Source organism: Channa argus, chromosome 10 (genome assembly GCF_033026475.1).
Source record: "Channa argus isolate prfri chromosome 10, Channa argus male v1.0, whole genome shotgun sequence".
NCBI lineage: Eukaryota > Metazoa > Chordata > Actinopteri > Anabantiformes > Channidae > Channa > Channa argus.
Window position 1 is genome coordinate 7,118,285 of NC_090206.1, and position 27,418 is coordinate 7,145,702.

A 27,418-nucleotide genomic window follows, 5' to 3' on the forward strand; every position below is an offset into this window, starting at 1 on the left:
GCCCTCCTATACATGGAGGAAGTGGAAAAGAAAGCTCAACTCCTTCCCAGGGACAGCACCAACCCACTGGTTCAGGTATGTAGATGACACCTGGGTAAAGATCAAGATCCGGGAAAACAGGCTTTCACAGACCACATAAATGCAGTTGACACCAACATCAAGTTACCCAGGGAGAACACCAATGACTGGAAGAACAACAGACTGGCCTTCCTGGACTGGACACATGGTCCACTACCTACGGTTTGACTCCCACCACCCACTGCAACCCAAACTAGGAGTCATCAGGACCCTGCACCACAGTGCAGAACACATCCACACCCCCTCTCAAGCCAAAAAGATGGGAGGATAGACATCTGAGGACAGCTCTCAAGGCCTGCCGTTATCCTAAGTGGGGCTTAAACAAGATGTCGTCCAGATCCAACAGTAGGATGAGAGACAGAGCAGAGACTCAGAGTCAAAGGAAAAACCTGGTGATTCCTTACATGGCTGGAGTGTTAGAAGGTTCAACAGGATCTTCAGAGAACACCACATACCTGTTCAAACCGACGCACACAAAGACTAAACACAAGAAGAGCAACTTAGCGTATGCAGTCCAGTGCAGTGAAGAGTGCTCAGAGTTCTACATTGGAGAAACCAAACAGCCTCTACACAAGAGGATGGCCCAGCACAGGAGAAGCAACACCTCAGGACCAGAATCAGCAATGTACCTAAACCTGAAGGACAAAGGACACTTGTTTGAGAATGACAATGTACTCGTTTTGGACAGAGAAGACAGATGGTATGAGAGGGGAATACGTAAAGCCATTTACATGGAGAATCCTTCTTTCAACAGAGGACGAGGCCTCAGGCACAACCTGGCTCCCATTTTTCATGCTGCCCTTTCATCCATCCCCAGGAAGATTAAGCCCACTTCATACATCCACCATGAGGGCCACACCTAACGACCTCCTTCTTAGGGATTTAGGGAGTTAGGGTTGAAATCATTACATCTTGATGCCTCCACCCTGTTCCCGACACCCACCTTAATGAGCCTATTCAGGCCAGGTGGGAACAGACCCTACTCTGGAGGAGGGTTCCCCAGCCACTTTCTTCAGACTGAAGAAGCTGCTTGGTTAAGCAGCCAAACGTTTCTAACCAACAATAAATTAGTCAAGTTGACATGATTCAATCTTTGAATTTCTTTTAGCATGTTCCCCAGCTTTATTTTAAATGACTGAAAATATCCATGTCATTAATAAGAAACATTTATTTTGAAGCTAGCAGTTATTGGCTGATGCTGCAGGAATAGTTAGCATGTTGCTATATTATACTAGTTTTGTGTAGTGTTACTCCTTGCCTGTGAACCTGAAATGTATTTTTCTTAAATATGTAAATCATGGGTTTCTTTAATGACTTACAGTCTGGCGTTTTCCAAAGCCAAAAAACATAAAACCTGGACTTCTCAGATTTATAACAACTCCATTGTTAACTAAATTCAAAATCTGTTAACACCTTTTCACACTACCGCTGACTCTTCCATGAACACTGAACAATCCACATACAGTGACACAAATCAATCAAAACCGGTGAGATAAACTGACCATTCACGTCTGTTTAAATATCCGCAGTCTTTATTTTAACAAGACTAAGAAATGTTTAATATACATTTTCTCTTACAATTTAACATCTACCTCAACTTGTTTTTCCCGTAACATTTAGCAGATAACTCTGACAAGTAAAAATCTGGTGTTTTGTTACGGCCTCTTTTAGAGACATCTAAAAACGGCTGCTCTTTATTTACACATTTTTAAAAATACTTTTCAGTCATGTCACTCACTCTCCTCAGAATGTGAGTTCTTTCTGTTCTTGTGGGCCAAAGGCAGATGGAAAGATTTCAAAATCTCTCTGAATTCAGCTTAAAAGTCACAAGCTGATGTTGGTATGATGATCAAATGAACAATGCAGCAGCTGGACCAACTCCTGGCAGCTGGAAAATGTTGCTGCCCTGGCCCCTCAAGCACATTTTACCATTGTCACCCAAACATTTCCTATGACTTTCAGAAAGTTTGGATTTTCTTTGCACTTGACACCTCTCTTTCACATGATACAAACACATTCACAAACCCTTGCAGAAATGTTGGGGAAACAACAATGAGGAGAAAAAGTTACACGCGGAAGCAATGCCAAATCAAGATGCTGAAACACTGAAGCCATCAGTATTTTATACAGGCTGCATACATGTTTCATCAAATCTTTCAAAGTCAGATTCTAAATAGTTATTTTTCAAGCCTGTGAATTTTGGACATTGCTTTTTTTGTAAGCTTACAATAAACTTGTTAATTTGAAAATTTTACAAGGGGGGGACATCTGTCTTTAACTGTAGCCAGTTGTTTCAGACTTGCTGGCTAATGCAAATCCACACCCCCAAATGTAATATGTGATACCAATTCAACTCTTTTTAAATAGTATTTTTCACCAAATTTAGTATATTTAAACCTTCTGAATACTATTTACTATGTAAATTGCATGTTCGCAATGACCTTAAAAATGCATGCATAAGTTACTGTACAAAAATTAGACAGCATCATTTTAGAGATAAAATAACCAGTAAATTTAACTTATAGAACCAATTATCAAATTAGGAGATATAAAAAGATTCTAAGGGTATGTTTGCTAGATGGCAACAAGTTACTCAAACACCTTTCAGGGAATCTGAGCACAGGAATACAAAGCAACTCCATGTACATCCTTTTACCTTCAGAAGTTGCTAATATTGTACCAATGTTTAACAAAAGACTCCATACATGGCTATCATTTTGGTAGCACTTGTAACAATAATTCAACCATTCCTCCAAGTTGAAATGATGAGAACATGAGAATGAGGATGGGTAGATCCAGTGGATCAAGATGAGTACATTTATACTGACACAGGCCATTTAAGAGGTACAAGTGTGTAATCTGGGACAGGGGATATGGGCAGAAAAAACAAAACAAAAAAACAAAGCCCCATAAACTGTGCACTAAACAAAAGCCCCCCACCCCTTTTTGTGCACACTGTCCTCTTCCACCAACTAAATCTCTAGCAGTAAAGTCCACTGTAGTACCTAATATGCATCTTCATACCAGAAATAGCTTTAAAAAACTCTTCAACATAAAACCCTGTATTAAAATAATTGATTTCATTTGATCAAAGCACTGTCTTTTGTTCATCTTCACTAGTAAAAAGTAAAACGCTCTGAACATACATGCCATCATGATTCTTTTCAAACAGTGAGACTGTATAGAATCAGATCCTCTGTGCTGAACTGAGCTTACAGTACCAAAATGGGCTTTCAGGACTTGTCAACTTTGCCTTCTTCAGGGGTAATGCCAGGGGAGTCCTTCTCCTTCCATGCCAGTTACCTTTCACCAGGCTGCCAGCCACATTTCACCACTGTATTAGACACTTTCAACTCAACATGACCAGAATGCATTGATGACAAGAGCATGCATGAGGTATGACTGTACGATTGCAGGGTTTAAGATCAAGGAAATTAGAAATTAATGAGGAAATTAAAACTTAGGTTGCGATAACGCTTGAAGCAGAAATACAATATGCATTTGGGTGCTCGTAGAGCCCCCTCAACATTATATCATTCCATTTTCAGGTCAAACATTAATATCTTGGCTGTAATTTGTTTACCTATATTTCTGAGACATAAGCAGTTTCTCAGAGCAGCTCTGAGATTTTAACATCTCTCCAAAGTAAAGTGAGCTAAAGCTCAAACTACTCCTTAGTTGAGACCAACAGCTATCTTTATAATGTCTGACTGGCTGATGTATGCAAATGTTTAAATGAACAGATGCAAAAAACACATTCACAGTATGCACATTCATAATGTGCAAAATAGTTGTTATGAACTCTAAACATTTACAACGTGACTTGATGATCTTTTGATAATGGAACATCCTTGGAAATATGAAGATATGTCTCACCAATGGAACTCAACATTCAACCAAAACAACTTGCTTATTATTTATCAGATGGCATCATTTAGGAAGGCACAAACATGAATTAGGAGATTAAACTGCCAAAATAAGACAATTATATTAGGTTTCTAGTGCTGCAAGCAGAACCACAGTAAACCTCCAAATCAGCTTTATGAAGTAAGATTGTATCTGGGAGGGTTTTCTTGGGAAGCAAATCAGATTGCTGTGCACTGCTGATGACCTTACAAAACATACAAACAAATAATTAAAAGCAAAGTTATTGTAGCATTAAGAAGAGTTTTCCCCCAATGGTGGACAGTCCAAGGTCTTGAAGGCAGTCTTTTCAAAGTCTCTGAAATCCCCATTGCTCCGTCTTTCGTGGTCATTCTCTTCCTCTCACTGCCGACACAGTTTTACCTCAAGTGGGGAGCAAGCAGGGCCAAGACCAGCCCGCAAAGCGCCAGCGCTATGCTTCCGTGAGTGATGCCAGCAGAACTGTCGACCATCACTCGGATTTTGACAGGGTTCGGGGGAGTGGAGAAGTAGATGTCCCGGTCTGTGTTGCAGGACGGAGAGTCACAACCGCTGCCGCTTTCCTCTGCTCCACTGCTATCCTCAGTCTCATCTTGGAAGAAGAGACACACACGTGAGTCAGAGTGTGTACTGCCAGGACATTGTCTTACAAAAAAGATAATAAGGAACAGTAACCGTTCTTACCATCATCACCAGTAGAAATGTCATTGCCACTGTGTGCAGCTTTGAGTCGGCTCGTCATGTCTTTCAATAATGCAATTTGACTGCGAATCACTATGTCTGGCTTAGTGATGTCCACATCCACATCAGGATTTGCAGCCTGATTTGCCAGTCCATTGCCAACGACAACTGAATCGTACCTTTATTGAGCAAAAGTCAATTAGTTGTGAGACTTTTTAAAAAAGATTTTAAATAGATGGTGTGTGTGTGTGTGTGTGTTGTACCTGCTTTTTGCTGTTCCATTCCAGCACTCATCCCCAGGTGCAATCTTCTCACCTGTGCACCCAGTTTCTGGCAATGTGGACCAGACCTTCTTTGCATTTTTCAGCTTCTTCTTCACATCATTTGTCTACATAAGGAAGATACACAGAGGCACCAAGTCAAGTCAGAACACCTTTAAATAAACAATAGATTAGTGCCAATTTGTGTTTTATAAGACCTAAAAAAAATATATAAAATACAGATGTCTGCACACTTTAAGCTACCAGTGTATTTATGCCCAGATGCTGACAACACCCAGACTTTCTCAGGGGTGGTTGAAATATTTTTGTAGACTTTACCAATCGATCTAAACTGGTCCCAGCAGCAGTTGTGGGCCTAGCATCAGGACTGTAGGGGCGGAAACGCCCAGTGAAGCCTGTTTCTTTGGCAGAACGTTTGGAACGAAAGGCCATGCTTGGTTGAGGCTGCCCACAACCCTGAAAAACCTAATGAAGGTGAAGAAAAATAGAAGAACAAAGAAAGAATAAGAATAAAGTTAATAAAATGGAACTAAATCTTTTAATTTCTTTTCTTTCTTAAAATTACTTTAAGATGAAACTCACTTTCTGGGACACTTGCACGCTGTTCTCCTGCATGTTCATGATGGCCTCTGAGATCTTTACGTCGATGGGATCCATGACTGACTCAAAGTTAAATGGACCTTCAAGCCTCTCAACTAGACTGAGCATGGCATCTAAAAAGTAGTAGATCAGGGCGTAAAATGTCATAACATTATATATGAAAATGATTATTTTTATATCATTTTTTTTTCTCCCCTCAGTATGAGGTAGACGTTACAAAAGACCGTCACTAGGGGGAAGCACATGTGAAGGAGATCACTGAGAAGTGAAACGGAGACTTAGGAGGAGGCAGCAAAACATTCCCACAGATAGAAACAACCAGCCCTCAACCAGGGAAACACACGTACAAGGGTGAAATAAAAATCATGTAGAATAAATATAAAACATACAGAAGGTATGTGCACCACCTTGACTGTAATAAAACAGATCTGGATCTGTGTTTACACAACACAGGAGCTGCTTTCATGCCGTGGGCCACAACCTGTACAAGTTGCACAGACCCTCCTGCTTTCCCTTTATTCATACAAGATGCTACAGAAAATTTTTTTTTTTAAGAATATCCAATTTGTTCATTTATTAAACTGGTTCTTGCCAAGATCACTAGGAAAAAAAATCTCCCCTCTAATTACCCCAGTCACATAACACACTGGTGTCATATCCACAAGGGCAAGGGGTGGGGCGTGTTTAAATAAGATGGGTGTAGATAAGATTTAACTTTATGATCTTTGGTGAAATAAGCACTGCAGTGGCAACTTGTAAAAGAAAACAGGAGCAGGGAGTTGTATAAATATACTTTACTGCCAAAACAAATGCTTCAAACAACTACGGTTATAGCAAGGTGTCTTTACAGTCAGCTTTGTTCAATAACAGCAGCAGAAGGTGTCCTTGTCCACATGATAGTCTCTTACCAAGGAAGTTGTTCCATTCGGTGTCCAAGTCAGCCTGGTTGGCCAAACACCCACGCATCACATTCAGACAGTAATTCTGGCAGGGTTTCAGGGCCACTTGGCCCGAGCAGTAGGGGCAGTACATCATCTTCATAACTGCTCGCACACAGCTGGGAGAGGCACTGACCTGCAGGAGGCAGAGGGCAGTTAGCACGCTGTTATTATTGTATCACATAAAAATGCATCCAGCACAAGCATACTTAAATCTTTGAGAAGGGCTGAACTCCACAAAAGAAGTATAAACTAATCATCAGTAAATCACTTGCTACAGTGGAAAAACAAGTCGTACCGATGCTGTCAAAGTGGTTTTTGTTATCAGAGAGGTTATAATGGCTACTTTTCCATGAAAGGTACATCAAAAGCACAGAAGGGCGGAATGGATGAACGAGCTTCTCCAAAAAACATTTCTGCATCCATCAGCAGACTGACTGCTATGGCCTTTTTTAGCAACGTGCTTACTTACCGTAGAAACTCTGTTAACCACCTCTGGCATAAGTGCTAGGCCACGTACAAAGGTACGTGCAGCAATGAAGGCCCGCGTCAGCTGGATGCGAAGCTTGCGAGGCACGTCACCAAAAGGCTGCAGCTGCTCCGTGTGACGGCTGACGCACTCCATGTAGGAGTCACTGAACTCATACTGTACGTTGACCAGCCGGAACATCCTTTCCAGTAGGTCAGCCCAGAAGTCTGACAGCATGTTGTCCAGGTTGACAGCAGAGCTGCCAGACGTGTAGTACCGAGTCAGGGCCTCAAAGAAGTTCTTAAAAAGCTCTGCATTCTGTACGTACATCATCCCGTATGTTCGCACAAACATGTTGTTCAGCGAGAGCTCAGCATTTTTCAAAAGCTCACGGAAAAATCCTGTGGAGACAAAAAAAAAAAAGTGATTAGCAGTATTACAACATGACCACAGTTACAAAAAAAACGATTCAGAGCTGTTTCCATCAACTGAAATCAGACTGTCCATTTCACCCGTGCCCATGTCCTGACATTTTGAACATCCCAACAAAATAAAGTGAAACCCTACTTAAATCAAAGGAAGGCCTTACAGGATAAGGGGGCAGTTGGCAGAGTCTGAACTGGAGCATCCCTGTCCTCATCTCTGACTGGCCAGCAGCAGGCGTCTCTCTACATCGAGCCGCTTCAAACTGACTATCATCAGTGACATTTTTCTGTGGTCACATTCCAGTCACCTTACTTTCTCCTGGCTTCTCTTAGACTGGTCCTCGGAAGCATTTTAAATAGGATTACTGAGTAATGCCCCCTCCCCACGCACACACACACATATGGACCTGTAACCCCACCACCCCTCTCTCACACACACACACCTCTGTATCTCCCTCCCTCTGCTGCTTTCACTTCATCAGTTTCTTCAGAGAGCTCTCTTCACGAGAGACAGGGAACAATGACCTATTTCATCCTGAGGAATGTCCATCACCCCCTCGTGGCTTTCCCCCACCCCCCAATAATCCAGGCCCACTCTCCCACAGACAGCCCCCTCCTCACCCCAACTTTCTTAATCTGAACAAAATGAGAATTCCTCAGTCTCTGAAAAATACTTCACCTTCAGGCTCGCATGCATGCAACCATGCACTCACTCCTTTTCACTCAACTTTATTTAAGCCACTTGCCACCTCTCCCTCTCTGTCCTGTAAGAACAAAACGTCTGTCCTACTGCAACGTCTCTACTCAGCTTCTCTCTGCTTGGCTTTGAAATGTAATGTTCCCATGCTCTCACAGGCGGAGTCACTGAATGCTCCCCTCCATCAGTACGTACGTACACACACACCCCAAGTAGCACTGTCACTTCCACTTCAGACTGACACACTAAAAGGAAAAAATTAGGCATGGGAGGGGGTGAGGGTGGCTTGGGGTGGGTTAAGTTGAGAGCTTTTTTAAACTCCAAATCTCCACTGTGTCGCCAAGGATACCGGAAACACTGCAGTCCCTCCATTTACCTTCTTACCATTATTCCCCCCCCCGCCTTCAAACACACACGCGCACACACAGAGAGCCAGAGGAGAGGGCACCAAGTTCCACGCTCCATTGACAGAGATAAAAAAAAATAAAAAATACAAAAAACAAAAGGTCCACCCCTATCCCTGGAATGTGATAGTAGCAACAAGTTTAAAGTTAGTAAAAGGAGACAGAGGAGGGGGTGGCAGAGTAGGAAGAAGGAAGAAGCAGGAGGGTAAACCCAAACTTCTTAATTTCCTTTCTACAGCTTATTAGTGTGGTAATGAGTTTGGACAAACCCACCGGTTGAAAAGAGAGTCCTGAGCAGGGTGTGTGAACGCAATGGCAGTAGAGACGCAATGTGGAGGCTCTGAGCCTCTAAAGCAAGAACAGCATTGCACAGGCATCTTGCATTGTCATTAAAACCATTTATGCCGCATAGCCTTCTGCCAACAGTCCAAGAGCTAAACACTCCCTCAGGATTTTTTCTTTTTTTTATATATATATATATATATATATATATATATATATATATATATATATATATATATATATATATATATATATATATATATATATATATATATATATATATATATATATATATATATATATATATATGTGTGTGTGTGTGTGTGTGTGTGTGTGTGTGTGTGTGTGTGTGTGTGTGTGTGTGTGTGTGTGTGTATGTATATATGTATACGTATGCGCGCGCTCCAGTTGCTCACCCAATGAACTGCCAAATGTGGGTGAAAGGTTATACGGGAGAGAGCGTAAGCTGTAGAGAAAATTGAGGAGGAAGAACAACTCCTCCTGTGACAATCTCTTTTCCTTTTTCTCTCCACTCACCCTGTCGCCCTTTCCACATGTTTCAGAGAAGGTCCTAAATTATGAGTGATGATCTTAGACCCCAATGCATCACAGGACCAGAGGAGCTGACAAATTTCCTCCAACTTCCTCCATCAAAGAGTTTCCCACTCTCCCCTGCACTCCTCAGCTATGTCCCTCTAAATTCGGCCCCTCCCAGTCCCAGCCCAGGCTGTAATTGCATCCTATTTGTGCCAATTAGTCCCTGTGCTTCTGCCTTTTCCTATGTGATGGGATATTGTCCCTCCTGCTGTTGGAGTTTGGATGGATGTCTTTCATTGTGTGTATGTGGGAGTGTGGGTCTGGAGGCAAGGGAACTTAATCCAAGTGCTTAAATCCCAGACATAGACTTGCTCTGCTGGACAGGGTCAGTGCAACAGGACACAGAGGCAGAGCCCAGGACAAACACATAGTAAGGAGATGCAGAGAGGGGAGAACTATTTCTGGCTCTGGTCTTAATTGGCCATGACTCCTAGCTCCAGGCACATGAAGAGAGCCTGCCTAATCACATACACCATTTCCTGAGTTTGTTAGTGCTTTAGTGCACGTTGATGCATCTTCATGTACAGTTGGAGTTATGTTTATCGACATGCGCGAATGATGCCGAACAGTTGATCTCACGGTGACCTCTTCTTGGGCAGCAGAACAAATTATTGATAAAGGTTTCCTGTGGCATTTATATACTGACAGGAGGTGCCTTCTTCAGGATCTCTTAACAGGACAACAGGAAATAAGACAGCAACCTGAGTTCAGTGTGAGGTCTAATGGCACAGCAAGCCTGTTGTAAGAGATCTCCCATCTAACAGTTCAGTGACAGGAGTAACCTCCCTACAGTGTTGAGGGGCCACAAAGTGAGAGGATGGTAAATTAAGTTTGTCCACCTCCATAACCTTCATAGCTTTTTTGCTTTGTCAGTTTCTAAATGAGTTTGTAAGAATGATGTATAATGTGTCATGTAAACGCGGCCTGGTTCTCAATAGGTCGAGCAGCAGGATGGGATGCAGAAGTCAGCAGGATCAAATCCCAGCCTACCCACCAGGTGTGTCCTTGAGCAAAACACTCAGTGCTAGCTTCCCGGGCCCCCCCCCCTCCCCCCTTTAAGCCAAAGAAAATCCTAGCTGAAGCTGCAATGAGGTTTGGACAGTGATTATCTTTATCATCAGTGAAACAGTTTAGACAATTGTGGATCTATCTACATCTATTACAAAACAGCTATACAAAATTCTCTCTCGCTCTCTCAATAATTTTTAGAGACTTTTTGTTGTTCTGTTATTATAACAGATGTACAACAGGACATCCCTCACAAAATGTGCAGGTAAATACGTTACAACGTGTAAACCAAACAGACCAGTGTGAGCAAGCTACAGCTTTATTCAAAGTTTCTCTCAAAGACTGCTTTATTCTCAGAGGAAAACGCAAGTGTGTAGGACCAATTTCATAAAAGAATATTGCAAAGTCCCTAAATTTCCTGGTTAATTCAAAAGACTAAAAATGTGAATAGGCAATGTAACTATATTTGCTCAATTAGTCAGCAAAAATGACAAAAAAAAAAAGGTTTCTACTTCTAACATGCAAATATTAGGATTTTCTCTTCTATTGCAGTAAACGGAATATCTTCGGGGTTTGAGACTTGACCACACAAAACAAAGATTTAAACACCAACAAAAATTTGAGACAATAAACTTTAGATTGTTCAATAATAAAACTAATTATTTGTTGCTGCCCTACAAAATATCAAAACGCACCATTTAAGATGTGTGGGTCTGATCTGCAATGTCTGTGGTGGAGTAAAACATGAGATGGGGACAAAGGGCAGAAAGAGAAGAGAAAAAGAGGGGCGGGACAGCTCGAGCAGCCACCGCATTCCAACACGTCACATTCCTGTTCACATCTGGCTGCAATACACATGCTCCCTGTTACTAACTATCGCTCAGTACATTTCCCAGTCACATAAAATTTGAAGGTCTCTGACCTGTAAAAACATAGCCACATATACGTACACAACCACTCTTAACAAGCAAAATTCCAGGGTGTATTCGTTTTTTGACAATCTGCTGGAGATAGTCATCGCCCTCTGTTTTTAAAGAGCTCAGGCCTTTTGGCAGAGCTGCAGTGGTGGCATCGTTAGGTGGCTAGGTGCATTCAAAGCTGCCCCGCTTCCCTGGTGACTCAGCATCGCTCCATGTTCCCATGCACTCCCACCCTCAGCAAGAGGAACCCGATCCTAATATTTACACACACACACACACACACACACACACACGAACAGGAAGTGCAGAGAAGACAAAATCTAAAGATGCGGGTGGTCTATCTGCAAGTCTGCATGTCTCTCTGGAGAGAAGGGAAGCGGGCTGTGTGGGATGATGAGGCAGGGAACTGAGACATTAGGAGACAGGTGGACAGGCCATCGAACACAGACTGACTGTCTCCGCTTTGGGCAGTGCACTGGCAGGTGGGAGCGTCTGTCAAAATTTGTGCAAAGCAAGTGCTGCTGGGGGGGGGGCACTATGGCCAGCAGCACATTGTAGTCAGAACAGTGCCTGGTGTGCATGTGTGTTTGCCTAAGTTTGTTTGCTTACTGTCAAAGTTTTCATGCTTCTGTTTGAAGATGGTTTGTAGGTTGGTGCTAAGCTTGGAGACAGGAGCATTCATGTCCGAGTGACTCTGCTGGCTCAGCTTCTCCTCCATTTCCACTGTGCAGCAGGAGAAACCCTGCGAACAAACTTTCAGGGGGGCTCCTAGAAGAAACAAGGACAATACACCATTAAATCCATCTGCTATGCAAGTCCAATTATCACAAATCCTCATCACAGAAAATAGAACTTACATCCAGTTTGAACACAATAGTCATGTCAGAATACAAATTAGTTTATCTGTGCTTGTTTCTCATTACACAGAAAGTTAAACATTTACTTAACCCTTAAGTCTTTCAGTATTTGTAATAAGTAATACAAAAAGCTGAGATGAATTTTTTTGTGGATCAAATCATGGATACAATAATTTTTAGTTTCTTTTGAATACAATCTTAAGTAACAAGCTCACCTCTCACCAAATCAAAGACACATTGCCTGTGAAAACCCCTTTAACTGCACTTAAGTGGATTAATTGCAACACTCAGTTCAAGCAGTTTTACCCAGCCACTTTACAGAGCCTTGCTCTTATCCTAGCACTCCCCTGGCCAGATTGATAGTTCAGTGCTGCTGCTCTAAGTGCTCCGTCCTTCCAAAACATAGCCTTTAAGAGGACAGGATTAGCTCTTCGACCACTTACAGGTAAGAAGGCTCACTGCAACCATGTGTACGTTGAGCATTTTCACATTTAAAAAAAAAAAGAGGCATCAAAACTACAGCATGGGGTTCATGTCCTTTATACTGTGCAGGTTTTCAAAAATGCATAGGTCAAGTGATCCAAGTGGTGATACTGTCTTTTTATTAAAGATTACTCTGTAATGACCTGGATACAGTGGAAAGTAGCCAGCTTCACGTGCCAAAGAGGAGAGATGTTAAGTGTTTTTTTGTTTTAGAGCACAGTGTACTTAGAAAAAGGTAAATGCAAGTGGTTAAAACATTTTCAAGCTAATCTGTATAAGAATGGACAAATATTGAAAGTCTAAATATCGACTTTGATAAAACGGCACCTGTCAACATTGTCAAAAATGAGTTAAACTTTCAATTAAAAGCAGGGTCAGAAGAGGATGAATGCAAAGTCGCAGCTGCAATAATGTTTTGTTTTAAATGTGGTTTCTGGAATTTGGGAGAACACAGGGATCCTTTCACTGCATCCAGGCACCAACGGCTTGTTTAGTTTTCCCCACCAGCTCAAGCTCACTGAGTTGAGGCCTGTACAGGTTACTGTTACTTGCGGGGCTTGCTTGTCATATACAGACTACCACTTTAATATTCCCTGCAGTGTTGTCCTGCATTGAATTAAAAAAAAAAAAACATTAAACATCTTAAATTAATTTTACCTGATCCTAGTTTTTATATGTGCAGTTTATTACATGTTCCTTTTATAAGCAACAATGCAGTATTTTATTTAAAGCTGCAGGAAAATCTAATTCAAGCTAAACAGGTTTTATGTGGGATTTGCAGCTTCTACAATAATTTCATTTAATTCTAGCCTCATATTCTTTAAGAGCAGTGAATTGTTTTGATAAGACAACACTTTTAACAGCCTTTAAAAAAAACACTTCTTCCAAGTACCAAAAAAAGAGACAGGGAAAAGTATGGTGGATCTGAACTACAAGTCAACTGATGTTCTGTTTTTTTCTTTTTAGAAAAACAGATTTATTATTAATTACTTCTTATTTTTACACTTATTATTTTTCACCCATCCAGTTCAACGTAAATAAGGACAAAATACATTTCTAAATCAAGTTTTCTTAAGCCGTAATAGCCTAATGTCTGTTGGTTGAAATATTAAACTCATCACACTGCAAACAGATTATGCTCCACAGTGCAATTAGTGTGTAACTGAGTAACTAACCTGAATTACTAACATGTCGACCAAAGTCCTCTATGTGTATTAAATAGCTGCTTTAAATGTTAAGAAAAATTAAACTGCAGGGTCAGAAGTGACTCCTAGTAATACAATCATCTAAACAGGGCAACAGAGGGAATGATGCACCCTGGCGCCATTAACTGGACCCCTATGTCTGGGATCAAGTCCAAATGAGCCTCAAGTCACTTCTCTCTCAGTGTTCTCACCGAACCCATCTCGCTCCCTCCAAGTCTCACCCATTTCTCCAGACCCCCTTTGCACATACACATACTCTCACATACCGAGGCACAGTTGGCAGCCCCTACCTAAACATATTCACACATCACATCACTGCTCAACACATGACTCTTTGTAAAAGCATGATTGGAGGTACAGGGAGCAACACACACACACACACACACACACACACACACACACACACCCCTTTTAGGTAAAACAGCCATCCAGTCTGTCCTTTAGCAGGGCCCCTGCTTGCCAACAGCACAGGCGTACCATCAAAAAGTCTATATCCACATGGAAAATAGTCCTAGTTACCAAAGTACACAAATAAAAGTGAGATGGTCAATATTTCACAGGAATGTCTGTACAAATGTCACATTGTTAGCTCTAAGGATTAAGTCTCTGAAAACTGAAGATTCTTAGCTAATGCATACTTTATGAAAACATTTTGGCAGCCAATTTCTCAAACCACTGGAAGAGAAATCGCACTGTTGGAACACAAGAGAGGGAACAGTTGACCAGAACAGTTAGATCCTATAAAAATCAATATCATGCTGGACTTTGTGTGACGTGTTTCTGCCTCACAATTTCACAGTAAGCTGTGTCAGTAGATGCATCAGTCATTTCTCTACCATCGCCGGTATGAATAGTCTCTGTGTGATGAGTGAACTGGCTCTCAGTTTCCCTATAGAGCTCCTTTTAGGGGCCTCTCAACCCTCCAGCTTCCCAAGTACTTTAAGATGTATAGGACACAGAGACAGAACATTGTTCATGTGTCACTCAGAAGAGGAAAACTGCCATTTATGGTGGGCAAAACAAGAGCGCAGTATCTTGTAAACAAACATGTGACTGTGTGTCATGGCATTCATCAGCCCCTGCTGCTTTCTTTTGCCTTTCCTTTGTGGGGAGACCACCATCCCCTTAAAATGGCTCATAAAATAAGTCACTTCCCTTTGACATTGTCCTGCCTCTCAAACTCAGAGGAAGGACGGTGGGGGGAGGTGAAAATGCCTTACAGACAAAAACCAGATTAGACAACTCGCCGCCCTTTCTGCCTGCCATCATGTGCCCCTGAACTAGACGGACCTCTGGGTGCCCCCTGCCTTCGCCACTACCGCCACCACCCTGCAGGCTTAACCAGCAAGGTCAGGGGTTAACAGCCACTCCTCTGGGAGAGGTCCTGTCCTCTGACTTCAGCCATCCACCAGCCAGCACATCCACTAAACACAGTAACTCCCCCTGCCCCCAGCCCTAACTGCAATGGCCCCAATAATAACACACAAGTGTAAAGAAACTCCACACAGAGAGAGTTAAGAGCTCTGAACGGCACAGACACATGAACAAAACATAAATGGAAAATCTTAAATTGTGTGTTCAATTCAAGACAAATGTCTCACAGGTATTTCTTCTGTACACTACTGAACTCAGGGGATCATTGAAACTGCTAAGGGGGCAGTGAAGGAGGCCATGGGGAACCTTGTGTCATAAACCATTAACCAACGTCTGTCATTAATTGGAGCCTGGTGGTCTGGGACTGAACCAAACCTTCAAGCTTTCACACAGCCATCAACATTTGTAAATGATTAAATTACAAACCGTATTGGTGGAATGGCCACCTACCAGCCATAGGGTTGGAGGTTTGTGCCCCGCTCTTTCCGACAACATATCAAAGTGTCTCTGGGCAAGACTCTGAACCCCCAAAAGCCCATCCCCAGACCCAGCCCCAGCCATGCAGTGCCGGTCATAAGCACAGTAGAAAACAGGGAGGGTTTCGTCAGGAAGTTCATCCAGCGTAAAACTGTGCCAAATCAACATGCAGACAAATTATCTGCTGTAGCGACCCTGATCTTACAGGATAAGCTGAAGGAACAAATTAAAAAATAAAAATGCTGCTCATAGTTTACGTCCGAGTGGAATGCAGGTCATTTCATGCTAGAGATCCTGGGGAAATTTAATTTAAAAAAAAAAATGTGTTAACAATCAGTCACTTTGATTGATCAGTACATAAAACTCCAAACCTCATCAGTACTGGGAATTATGAGAAACACTTGTGCATGCCAAGATTAACCATAAAATTGGCATACAGTATCAAGCTCTCTGCTGTAACATGTAAAGGAGAGTGCTACCAGTCTACTGAGCATTACAGACAGACTGTTGCAAATTCACACACCCTGCAGCCATAACATTCTCCTTTTGCTCTTCACCTCTGTCTGGGGTGTAATTATCCCAGGGGTTTAGGGGATTGGTGCCATTTGATGGGTAACTTTCTGTTCTGCTCCACATCCTGTCATGCACAGTCACATGATCTGATCCTGTGGTCTATGTGAGAGTACATGTTGGTTTTTAAGATCTGGAGTTTCCTCATAAGCCTGATGTCAGGAACAGGCCTAATATTGTACCATAAAGTCTATTCCGATTATGATTTGGTCCAGTAAATAACAAAGATAGATCAAGCATTCGTAAGCAGCTGCCTCCATATGCTTTTATCAGGTTTTAGTAATAACTTTGCAAAGACAGAATTTTGTTCAAATGTTGGATTTGTAATTTTTCAATTAAACTCTCCCAGACTCTCCTGCATTAATACCAGCCTGGTGTCATACAAACAAAATGTGTAAATCATAATTTGAAGAACATGTTTCTGAAACAATAGCGTTCCATTATATGCCACATATTTTCACATTTGTGGTTTTTCCTGAGTATATTAGAAGTAATCTTTCAACTAGGCAAGCAAGCTAAGAAAATAGCCTTATTTACAACCCAGAGGAGTATCTGCGGGGGGAGGGAAGGTTACAAACATTCACATCAAGCTGCTGGTTAGTACAACCACAGACCCTTGCTCAAGGGCATTGTGCCAGTAGTAGTTTAGAGAAGGGGGAGTGTGTCTTTTTTTTTTACCTTCCCTATCCAGATTTTCTCTCTTTCTTGCTCTTCTACAAGGGCTCAATACAGTGACATCTTAGATGACATAACCATTAATTTAATGCCATCAGTGCAGAGGCCTAGTACTACTGGCAGTAATTTCTTTCAAGTTTCTCTTCTACTTAATGATGTTACAAAATAATAATTATATTTGACACAACATGTGGACTTTCACATTCAAAAGACAGCCAAATAGCTTTCAAATCACATTAAGTTGATCAAATCCAGTGTCATTTTCTAAAACAGAAAGAACTATTTTAATGGATTTTTGACTGCCAAGATAAATGTAACACCCGTCCTTCTCCCATTGCATTTATCTTAATATTCTGCATTCTCTCAGAGTCACGGCAGAGAGAGAAATTGTTCAACAATATTATGCTGAAAGCAGAAACCATTATTAGTGCTTGGCTGTTCATATTGAGATATTCAGAGATACTTACACTGACAGAGTTTTGACACTTCAGCCTCTAACAAAAATAGAGTAAGAGGAAGTTTAAAGCCATTTCGGCCAAAGCAATTACACTTTTCAGCTCTTAGTGTATAAAGAAACTTCAAAAGACACTGAAATGTGCTGGCAAGGAGCTTCTGAATCTGTGAAAGCGTTTTAACAAAATGGTGGGCAGCAACACCAAACCAGGTTTATTACTTTGCTCTACTTTTGTGTTTACCTTGACTGCTGCTCAGTGTCTCCAAGCATAAGAAAACTGAGAAGAGGAAGGACAGCCAGGGCATTTTGTTTACAGGTATTATAAAGAACATTCAAACTTGAGTATTTGTGGCAATAAAGTCTCACAAGCATTAGTATGTCCCAGTGCTTCCACAGGCAAACAGCGCTCACTTCCTAAAAACTGCAGGTGCAACACTCACCTGGACATCTGCTATTATCGCAGACAGTAGATCTGCAGCTCCTCAAAAAAAAAAAAAAAAAAAGAGTGGTCACAGTGCCAACATAAAACTTAAGTGGAAGACTTCTTTAAACATATTAAAGTACAAAGATTGTCTGCAAATGTAATCTAAACATCCCCATCAATAAAAATAATTATGACAATCTTCTTCTTGTGGTGCCATTTGGAAACAAAAAGCAAACTGTTGATTATTAAAGCAGGCATATAATATATGAGGAATATTAAATAAATAAACTCAACTCTATATCTATATCTATGTATCTATCTACATACACACTATTTATTATTTCTGTTTATTCTGTACATCATACAATTGACATACAAGTAACTGTTTTTTTTACTAATGTATCAAATAGCAAAGTTAAATTTACCCAGTTTAATTTAATAATCAGGTCACACTAGAATGCATCTACCTTTAAGCAACACCATTTATGAATATTGTAGCTTTGACATGGTAGTTTGCCACTCTGCAAAGCAGACTAATGTTTGATCTGACCAATCATTCTGCATGAAGTAGTCATGTTAATGGTCAATGGAAAATGCAGATCATATGGACCATCATTAAGATCCTTAAATACTGTAACTGTATCTACTACTGGGAGAATGCCTCTCAGTAGTGGTAAACTTGGGAAACACCATTGCTAATTTTGAGCGATTTACTCCTCTTAGAAAAATGCTCACCAACCATTTTTGCGGCAGGAAATTTTGGTTTAGCGGAGCACTCTCTGCAGTGTCAGTCTTTCAGCTTTGGAGCCCGCCATGAAGCTTTGGATAATGTTGGTGTAAAATGATGTTTCCTTAAATAACCCACGGATAAAAATATCTTCCACAACTCAGCTGTCAAAACACCAAAGTGCCAAAATTTGCTTGTCACATGGCACGACTATAAAAGATACAGAAAGGCTGCTGCTGGAGAGCAAAAATTCTTTAAACTTCTTTTATTTTTCAGAGTCAGAAAATGCAACTGTAAAATGTTAGTCTGTGGTAAATCTTCCACATTTTGACCAATGGGACTCAATATCTGAAAGGCACTCGGCCTGACAAACAATGCTTACAATGGGATCCATAAATCTGCCACCAAATCTCCTCAATAACCAGTCAGAACCTCTGGCCAAATTTCCATTTGGGGAGTATTCCACAACACTGCCATCAATGAACACTTACCCAGAAGCCCCTGGGGAGATTCCACAACATTGGCCTTTCACTTTGCCCGCTTCCCTCTCCTGTCCGAACCCAGCATCTCCGGCTTTGTCTCCTCACACAAAAGCTTCCTGCCTACACCACTTCCCAGGTCACTGCTTTGGGAGTGTTTTAACTCACCCCTGCGCTTCCCTAAGTGCATTGAACGCGTCAGATGCCAAATTCCAACCACCGGGGTTATGCCCAAAGTACAGCTGCTGCACAGTTTGTATTCACTCTTACAAAAAATATCTTGAGGAGTGTATTTTACTCAAACTTCTGCATGTAAGAATAGCTACTGATCAGTAGATTTCAAGAGGTTGGAAGTCATTCATCTAGATAAGTTCATCTGCCTTCAATACACTACAGTAAGCAATTGGCAATGGGCAATTACAGCACGCTTTCCTTACTTAACAGCAAACGCTTGGTCCAAAAGGACCACTAAGGTCTGCCAGGGGTCAAGAAATACACAAACATAGCTGCAAAGAAATGAGATCATAAAAAAAATGGAAGGTCTTGTTGCGAACGTCAAGGGAGATGGAAGCCACGATTCATGTTAACACAGTTACAAGGAATTCATACTTCAAACAGAAGTGGTTTTTTCCAGGTTACCATTGAATTTGGGAAACGTCCATAGCATGCTCTCCAAAATGTTTCTGCAACTTGTGTGACTTCCATCTGGTAAATAAAGCAACCACTGGTCATTGGCTTTACTTCAATTCAGGCTTGTGCAAAATTCCCTATTTAGCCAGGTGTTTTTTTTAAACAATAAGTGTTGTATGGAAGTAAATCATAAAACCTTCTGCTGGGTATTTTTTCTTAACTGCACCATCTATAGGGAGCAGAAGGCAACGATTCACCAACAAAAAGTGATCCTTTACCCTTTCCACATCTTTCTTTCAGCTTATATGCCTTTTGATGAGCCGCAAAGTTGCAGTGTTTGATCTCCTGCTTTTACTACAGCAGTTAGTATCACTCTCCGTGTGTGTGTGTGTGTGTGTGTGTGTGTGTGTGTGTGTAAGTAAGGAAATGTGAATGAGCAATTGGGACCATGTTATGTTTAAGATTTGCAGAGACAGGCAGAGGTTTTGCAGACAAACAGAGAAGACAAGTTACAGCACAGCATGATTATCACAAGGGAAGAGAAAGGGAGAAAAAAAAAAAAAAAAGAGGCACAAAAGACCTTCCTGACTTGTCCCTCTACACGAGCCCTTCGTCTTTCCACTGACTCATGGCACACAAATGAAAACAGACTTAAAAGGAGAAGATGAAAAACACCCTTTACTTAAGGCAAAGTGCTTTACCATGGGACCCTGTGCAAACAGTGTTGTGCTGTCAGAGAAACGGACGACTGTTGAGCTTACAAATACACTAGGTCCTCTTTAACGTTTGCTTCATACACTGCACAAGAGCTATGCACTAAACCGATGTTAAGAGGCTTTGTGGCCTGCTCATATAGATTTGCATTTGCCGGGATACACATAACAAATCCCAATAGCCCTCGCTAACTTTTACTGAGGAACCCAACTTTGTTAAATTATATCAGAGCTTTTAAAAGACTTAAACATTCAAACAATACATTTCCTCATTTCCAATAAAAGCCAGCTAACCTTTCCTAAGAACAGGGAGCTCTTTCACAATGTTTATAACAGACATTCAGAAGCAGCTGAAGTCCACCAGATGTTTAGGCAGGACGGGGCCCGGCAAAGCCTCTCAGGCAGAATGAGGTCAGGTACAAGATCCGGTTTCTGAAAGCTCAAAGCTAAACAAGGGCAACAAAGATTCTGATATACCTGTTGGGCCTTGAGAAACTGTATACCAGCAGAAGTGGTGGGAAGAGAACCACTCATCACTGACTGTCAAAGAGAGTAGAAAGTCTAAAGCTAACGGTACAATGGTTTAATGAGCCTCAACCATGAATGGCTCAGTCCATTCCTGATGATAAGTAGTGAATGTGTCAATAAATCAAAGCTACTTACCATTCCAATGATGTTCATTTCAACCCTTGGCGTGTCGACTCACATTCCCACATTACAGATTTTTCTGCCAGCAAAAACCACCCTCCAAACACAGTGACCAAATGATTTGCAGCTTTGGAGTCATGAAGTATTTTATCCTTTCATGTGTGTTTCATTCCTCCCTTGCTTATCGGCCCTTAGCCAGCAGAATGTCTACCATTGCTTTCTTCATGTTTAAATTTGAAAGTTTTGATGGCCTGCTTTTAACACATGGCAGCAACTTGTCAGTCAAATTCACATAGCTATGTGAAGCAGCCAAAGACCCGCCTATTGCTTTTGTGTTTAACAGAAGAAAGGATTTTTGAAAAGACAAGACAAAAATTGGGGGGGGATTGATTTCAAACAATATAATTTATATGAAAATAAATCCAAAAGCAAGCAGCACACAGAGGAATTAGGTAAATATTAGGAAAACTATTACACGAACTGGAGTTTGGGAGAGTGAGCTAAGTGCTAGTGACTGCCTCATCAGTGGGAGACTTGATGTAAGTCTTGGGAGTAATTAACAGGGATTACAGCCCATCTGGCCTGTCTCCAGCAGAAGGGTTTCAGCCCAGACACCCAAGCAAGGCCCTGGCTTGGGTCCTTAAGCGCTCTCTCTAACCACATAGGCCTCTGGCAAGTCACACAAATCCTAATGATGATCATAACTATCAGCACAGATATCAAGCCCACTGCAGCTTAATATGAAATCAATTTACTCTGGTTAAGTTTCACCTATATCATAACCACACTCCCCCACTGGAAACTACACAATGAGATGACTTCAGTGAGTGAGTAAAGCCTTGTAGTGTTACGCAAGGGGGTGTTTCACACTCCACTCGAGAAGTTTAGGATCACAGCCCGCAGGCCTTTGCCACACTCCTTGCAGCTGGCTGAGTGACACTGCACCAAGGTGATCAACACAAAGGAGTCGCTTGGCAGCTCAAATATCAGAGGGACAAAAAAAACAAAAAAATTGACATCACCAAGCATCAAGTGCACAAAGGACTTCAGCAGCCAGAGGAGGCAAAAAGAGAGAAAGGTGACAAAAGCCTCTACATAGAAAGCAAGTTGAAAACTTATAAAAGCTATAGCGAGATGTGGTCTTGGGTTGTGCACATAACCTAAAAGTCCTCCTGCATAGAAAGACAGAAAAAGAGATGGTTGACTTAATCAGTGCTACAAAAAAAAATGTTAACAAGAAGCTTCAGGGTGTTTCTCAACTCATCCCAAAATATGTAAAACTCCAAACCCAGGTAAGGATTGCTCGTAGTTTGGATCAGACAAAGATCTACAGAAATGAGTTAGAGATTAAAAATATATACATTTGTGGTCACTTATGTCAGAACTGTGCTTCAAGGTCCTTTGGTTAAAGTCTGTGATAAAACTTTGCATTATTTTAGGTGCATGTGCTCACAGGGGTCACAAAATGGGCCACATATACAAGTCTGGATGACTAAGCGAAGACAAGTCACAGTCCATGCATGCATCTAGCTACCTCCCCAGATTCCCTAAACTTGTGTCACACACCAACAGTCTCTCTCCATTTCCTGCCCGGCCCACCACTACTGGATATTCACTTCGAATTGCCCTCGTACAAAACTCTTTCCTGTCAGTCAAATGCCCCCTCTCTTTTTCTGCATGCTTCAGTCAGTCCCTCCAGCACTCTCTTTGTTGCAATGTGTTCCCAGCTCCGGGGCTCCCTGTGTGTGGGTCTTGGTGGTCCGGTGTGGAATGTGGTGGTGGGGGGGTGTGGGGGCACGCTGGCCTAAAAGGGGATGTTCAATTGTTCCCACACACAGCATCAACCCCCCACTGATCCGTCACTCACTTGGCCATTGGGGGGTGGGGGGCAGCCCAAAGCAAAGGATGGGGAGAGTTGGAATTATCCACACACACACACACACACACACCTATTGAAGTGATGCTACACTTGAAGCATACTAAATGAGTGTAAGAGAGAAACTTACATTCCACAGTTGTGAATAAGCCAGCTACCAAAACAATAACAAATTTATTTCATCCGCCAGAAAGGACCCATGCAACAAATAAACCAGGCAAATACTTTCATACACAGACTGATTACTGATTTCTTTATACCAACAATAATTCGGCGGCTGGTGGCAAAGCAGAACAGGAGAGCCCAGATGCAGAGCTGCCACAGTGTGAGCTCAAGAAGGTGAGATGCGGTAAGATAACAAAGACCCAGCCCTCACATCTAACTTGCAGCAGGTGGGAAAAACGTTAAAATCACTAAATGCAGTATTGATTGTGTTCTGCCCTTTTAGACTCCACTAATAACACTGGCACATCAGAACTTTTCCATTTCAAATAGAATTGAAAATTCTGAAACTGAAACCTTATACAATTGCTCAAGAATTTTATCAGAGATGATTGTGCATACTTTGGCTTTAATGTTGGGTGTTTATTTAATTCTAACCCACACACACTCAATTTCTCTTTTAAATCAATCACTGATATTAATGTTTGTGCAGCTTATTCATGCTGTACTAAGAAGATCTTGTTCAAACTAAAAGCAATCACTCTGCCATTCCTTTGGGTTTTTAACTTGGTTATAAAGAAATTAAACTTTATACTTTTAAAAAATAAAATCCAGATTACCATATTACACAGTGTGAATTTATAAAAGTATTAAAGCAGGCAAAACCAATAGCTAATACCCAAGCTTATCTTTATTTGGCTTGCCTTTTCAGTTTGGGATGCCTACCCATGCGTACAAAACCTAAATCTAAAGGGTAGTTATGACGCACTATGGCTACTGCCTTATTACTATCATTACCCAAAATGGAATGACTGAATATACCTTTAGTTGTAATTGCACCTATAGCTTGAAATAAAATTAAACCTGAATGTTTTGATCCCTCTCCACTTACTCAAAATGTAGTTCAAAATCATCTTTCATGGGGAAAGTAAGAGTACAAAACGTGTGTTTAGCAGTGTTGTCTCTCTGCAAAAATATATCCCACAGTTAAAATGTTGTGAGCTGGAACCTAAGAGTGTTTTTCTTCTTTTGAAAGAAAACCTAATTTCACCTAACAAGTCTACATTTAGGCAGTTGTCGATGTACAGTATGCTAAATGCAACTGCTGGACAAAACATGTTTAGTGAATCAAAACAACACAAGCCACAAACTTGTTACATTTTACATATTCTACACTATTTTATCATTTGCTACACAGAATAGGACTTCTACTCAGAAAAAGCAGCTTTCTCTGGTAATCAGGGAACAGTGTTAAGATGCACTGAAGAAACCTGATGACAGGAAATCTGCATATACATGCAGCAGCAGAGTTACCTGATTTCTCCTCGCTTCTGACTTATTTTGGGGGCCTGATGCAAAGACTATCTGTATATGGGTATATATATGTGACTGTTCTGATCTTATTTGTGTGTGTTTATGTCACAGCACAATGATAGCACAGGGGGGAAGAAAGAAAAGAAACATGGAGCTGATCCACAACAGTCTGAATTAAAAAAACAAAACAAAACACAACAGCACGATTTATTTAGTCCACTATGAGGCACTTTCTGTTAATTAAATTTTGTGTCAGACATCAGGCAGACTTCGTTTTAAAACAAGGTGGCATCACCACTCCTTTCATTAGTTCTTTTACTCAGCTGCATGTTCCTGTCTGCAGCCTGTTGCTACGCACATGCACAGTTGCAGTAAAGCCAATTTCTGAGAAATCACCGTTTACTGACAAATTTACCTGGGGAAACCTCGTTTCCCTAAGTCCCTACGCCAATTTCAGAAACCAGCTTTCCTGTTTACAAGACACTTATGAAATCAGCTTTCCCAAGAACGCCAACTGTAACCTGGTTAAGTCCACTTAAATGCACTCACTGACATCTAATAGCCACTATGGGTTTTTAAGGACCGTCAAACTAACTTCAACCCTCGTTTTTAAGGCTGCTTTGACTAACAACTTTCCAATAATAATCAGCCTTTTTTTTTCTCTCTCTTGGTTCAATTACAAATCTAGTCCACATGTCAAGGTGTTTTTGGGCAAGACGCTGAACCCCATTTTCTCGGTCAGTATGTGTTCATTTCTAAGTCCCTTTGTTTGAATGTGTCTGCCAAATGACTGAAATGTAATAAATGTAATACACTCATTAAAAAGGCAGCTTTATATCTTTTTTAATCGTTGAAGTGCAGAACTGAAGAGATAAGACTTGCAAAAGGTTTCACATTAAACAATGTGGGTCATTTAAGTTTATGAGACTGACCTTGAGAAGCAAGTAAGAACTTAGTTAATTATTACAGGTGTAATACTGGGCCACAGTTATGCTAAGCAGTCATTCAAATATTGGTTTTTGAGCTGTAAAAGCTCCTGCAGACTGTTTGTGTCCCAGTTTCCTGTTCTTATCTGCTGAATGTCACTGCAATAACACAACCTGCGATTTCCCAAAGCGTAATGATGCAGGTTATGCAGCCATTGGCTAAGAAGAGAGGAACCTGCACAATGTGAGACTGCAGAATGTCTAAAGCTTAATGAGAGGCCAATGGGCTGAGGTCATGTACGCTTTGAGTTTCAGTCATTATGCACAGAACTGATTATGAGCAGGGGATGTTCCTCGAGTTGAAGGGAGGGAAAAATGACCCTCGTCTTTGATCTCTACCACCTTCCCATACCTGAAACATGACATCAAGCCTGACTGCCAGAGTAAACGAAAACAGATTTTACGTAAAGAGCTGAAAATGTCTACCTACAGCTGTACCATGAGTCGCCTTTGACATGCCAGATACCAATCTGGCCATTGTTATCTGCTCTGCCATTCGGGCAAAGCTGATCGATGGTGCAACTGTGGAGCAGACTTTGATACATTTAAACATTTGTTCCAATATCAAATTTATAAACACAAACATCAATAAGTTTTGTGAAAATGAAGACTGCCCATTATTAGCAGACAGGTTTAGACTAAACCCACTTTTTGCCATGCCTGGACATATGATTACTGACATCATTTATCTGTGATCATTTGGACTGCAAGCTCAATTTGTTTCCCCATTTAAGGGAGGTATTCAACCACATGCCCTAAACAAATCATCATCAAGCAGACAAGAAGCTTGGAAACAAGGTCTTGAGCTGCTTCCATGTAAATGATAAAAAAACTGATATCATGGGAGCAACAAGGAATTTACCAACTGAGCATGCTGCTCCTCTGTATCACTTAATTCTGTCTATGCTTAGGCAATCATGGTTTCCATTTCAGTTTTACTGCATTACAACATCTTTATTGCATCTCAAGTCTGGGTTCAGCTGAGCATGTCGGTAGTTTTACTAGTAATGAACATTCTTATCTCCACACTGCTAACAATAACACAAGATGTTTGTGGTTATAAAAAGCAAGTTTGGAATTCTGTGTCTCCAAAAAGACTCATTTGCCACCAATCTGATTTATGATCCATGTTTCAAGAGAGGTAAACATTTCAACAACTACTTCTGAGACAACTGGCAAACATGTTTTATTCAGAAAACAGGACCCTTTTCCACAAGTGTGCTGATTTATGGTTAAAACAAAAATGGCACTGCAACCGTGGCAACATATTTTGACCATTTCCATTCTGCAGATGTTATAAATGAAACAACATTTTCCAGTGAACCCCGTCCTTGATTATTGACTGTTTAAACTAAAATTGTGATATACATGTACACATATGCACATAATTAATTGTGTAGCCCTAATGTAACCTCACTTCCAGTTCAATTTAAACAGCGTGTGTTATGGTTAGGAGAGAAGTAATGTTTGGAGTTTGACTCATTACAAAGTGTAAAAGTGAAACTCTGGCAAACGTGTCTTTTTTCAGTGTGACTGAACATCTGGAGCCATTTCTCCTCAGCAATATTAAAGATCTAAAGAAAGGAGGCCTTTTGTATGTGCTAGTGCTTCTAGAGGCCCATACCATTCTTTATTGACAGTAAACCATTGCTTTCAATGGATCAATTAGACTGGTCTATCAATAACAAAGAGCTTCTCATTGAGGTCAGCCCTGCCTATAGCACAGAGATATACTGAAAACCTATTGTAAAGAAAGGGGACATGTGTATAGCAAACAAACCTGCACAATAAAAGTGCCTTCATTGAGATCCTTCTTTCAAAACCCAGAAATGCAAGACAATTAAATCTGACCAATGCAGACATGTTTAGGTACTGTCAGTGACACTAAGAGCCAGACATGAAGACACAAAGCAAAAAACAAGCACAAAACAAAAAGCCCTATAGTGTTGTGAGACACAGGAGGAAGAAAAAAATATATGCACCCATCAAGAGATACACACACATTACATCGTTCTATGCAAGGTAAGCAAAGTAAAACTAAAGTCAATAAAGAGGGCACATGGAAATTAGTCACCTTTGTC

At 41.1% G+C, this 27,418-nt stretch overlaps 1 protein-coding gene across 1 annotated transcript in view; it reads right to left on the minus strand.

Annotated features, from left to right (window-relative positions):
- Window positions 1-1,588: 1,588 nt before the first annotated feature.
- The window catches only part of gpc4 (glypican 4), a 28,124-nt gene continuing 2,294 nt past the window's right edge, over window positions 1,589-27,418 (minus strand). Inside the window, exons 2-9 of the mRNA XM_067518939.1 lie at window positions 11,893-12,051; window positions 6,954-7,351; window positions 6,452-6,617; window positions 5,526-5,656; window positions 5,262-5,408; window positions 4,926-5,050; window positions 4,666-4,841; window positions 1,589-4,573 (exon numbers count right to left, since the gene is read on the minus strand). Coding sequence (XP_067375040.1) covers window positions 4,362-4,573; window positions 4,666-4,841; window positions 4,926-5,050; window positions 5,262-5,408; window positions 5,526-5,656; window positions 6,452-6,617; window positions 6,954-7,351; window positions 11,893-12,051 — 1,514 coding nt within the window. The 3' untranslated portion in view covers window positions 1,589-4,361. The remainder of the gene's footprint in view (window positions 4,574-4,665; window positions 4,842-4,925; window positions 5,051-5,261; window positions 5,409-5,525; window positions 5,657-6,451; window positions 6,618-6,953; window positions 7,352-11,892; window positions 12,052-27,418) is intronic.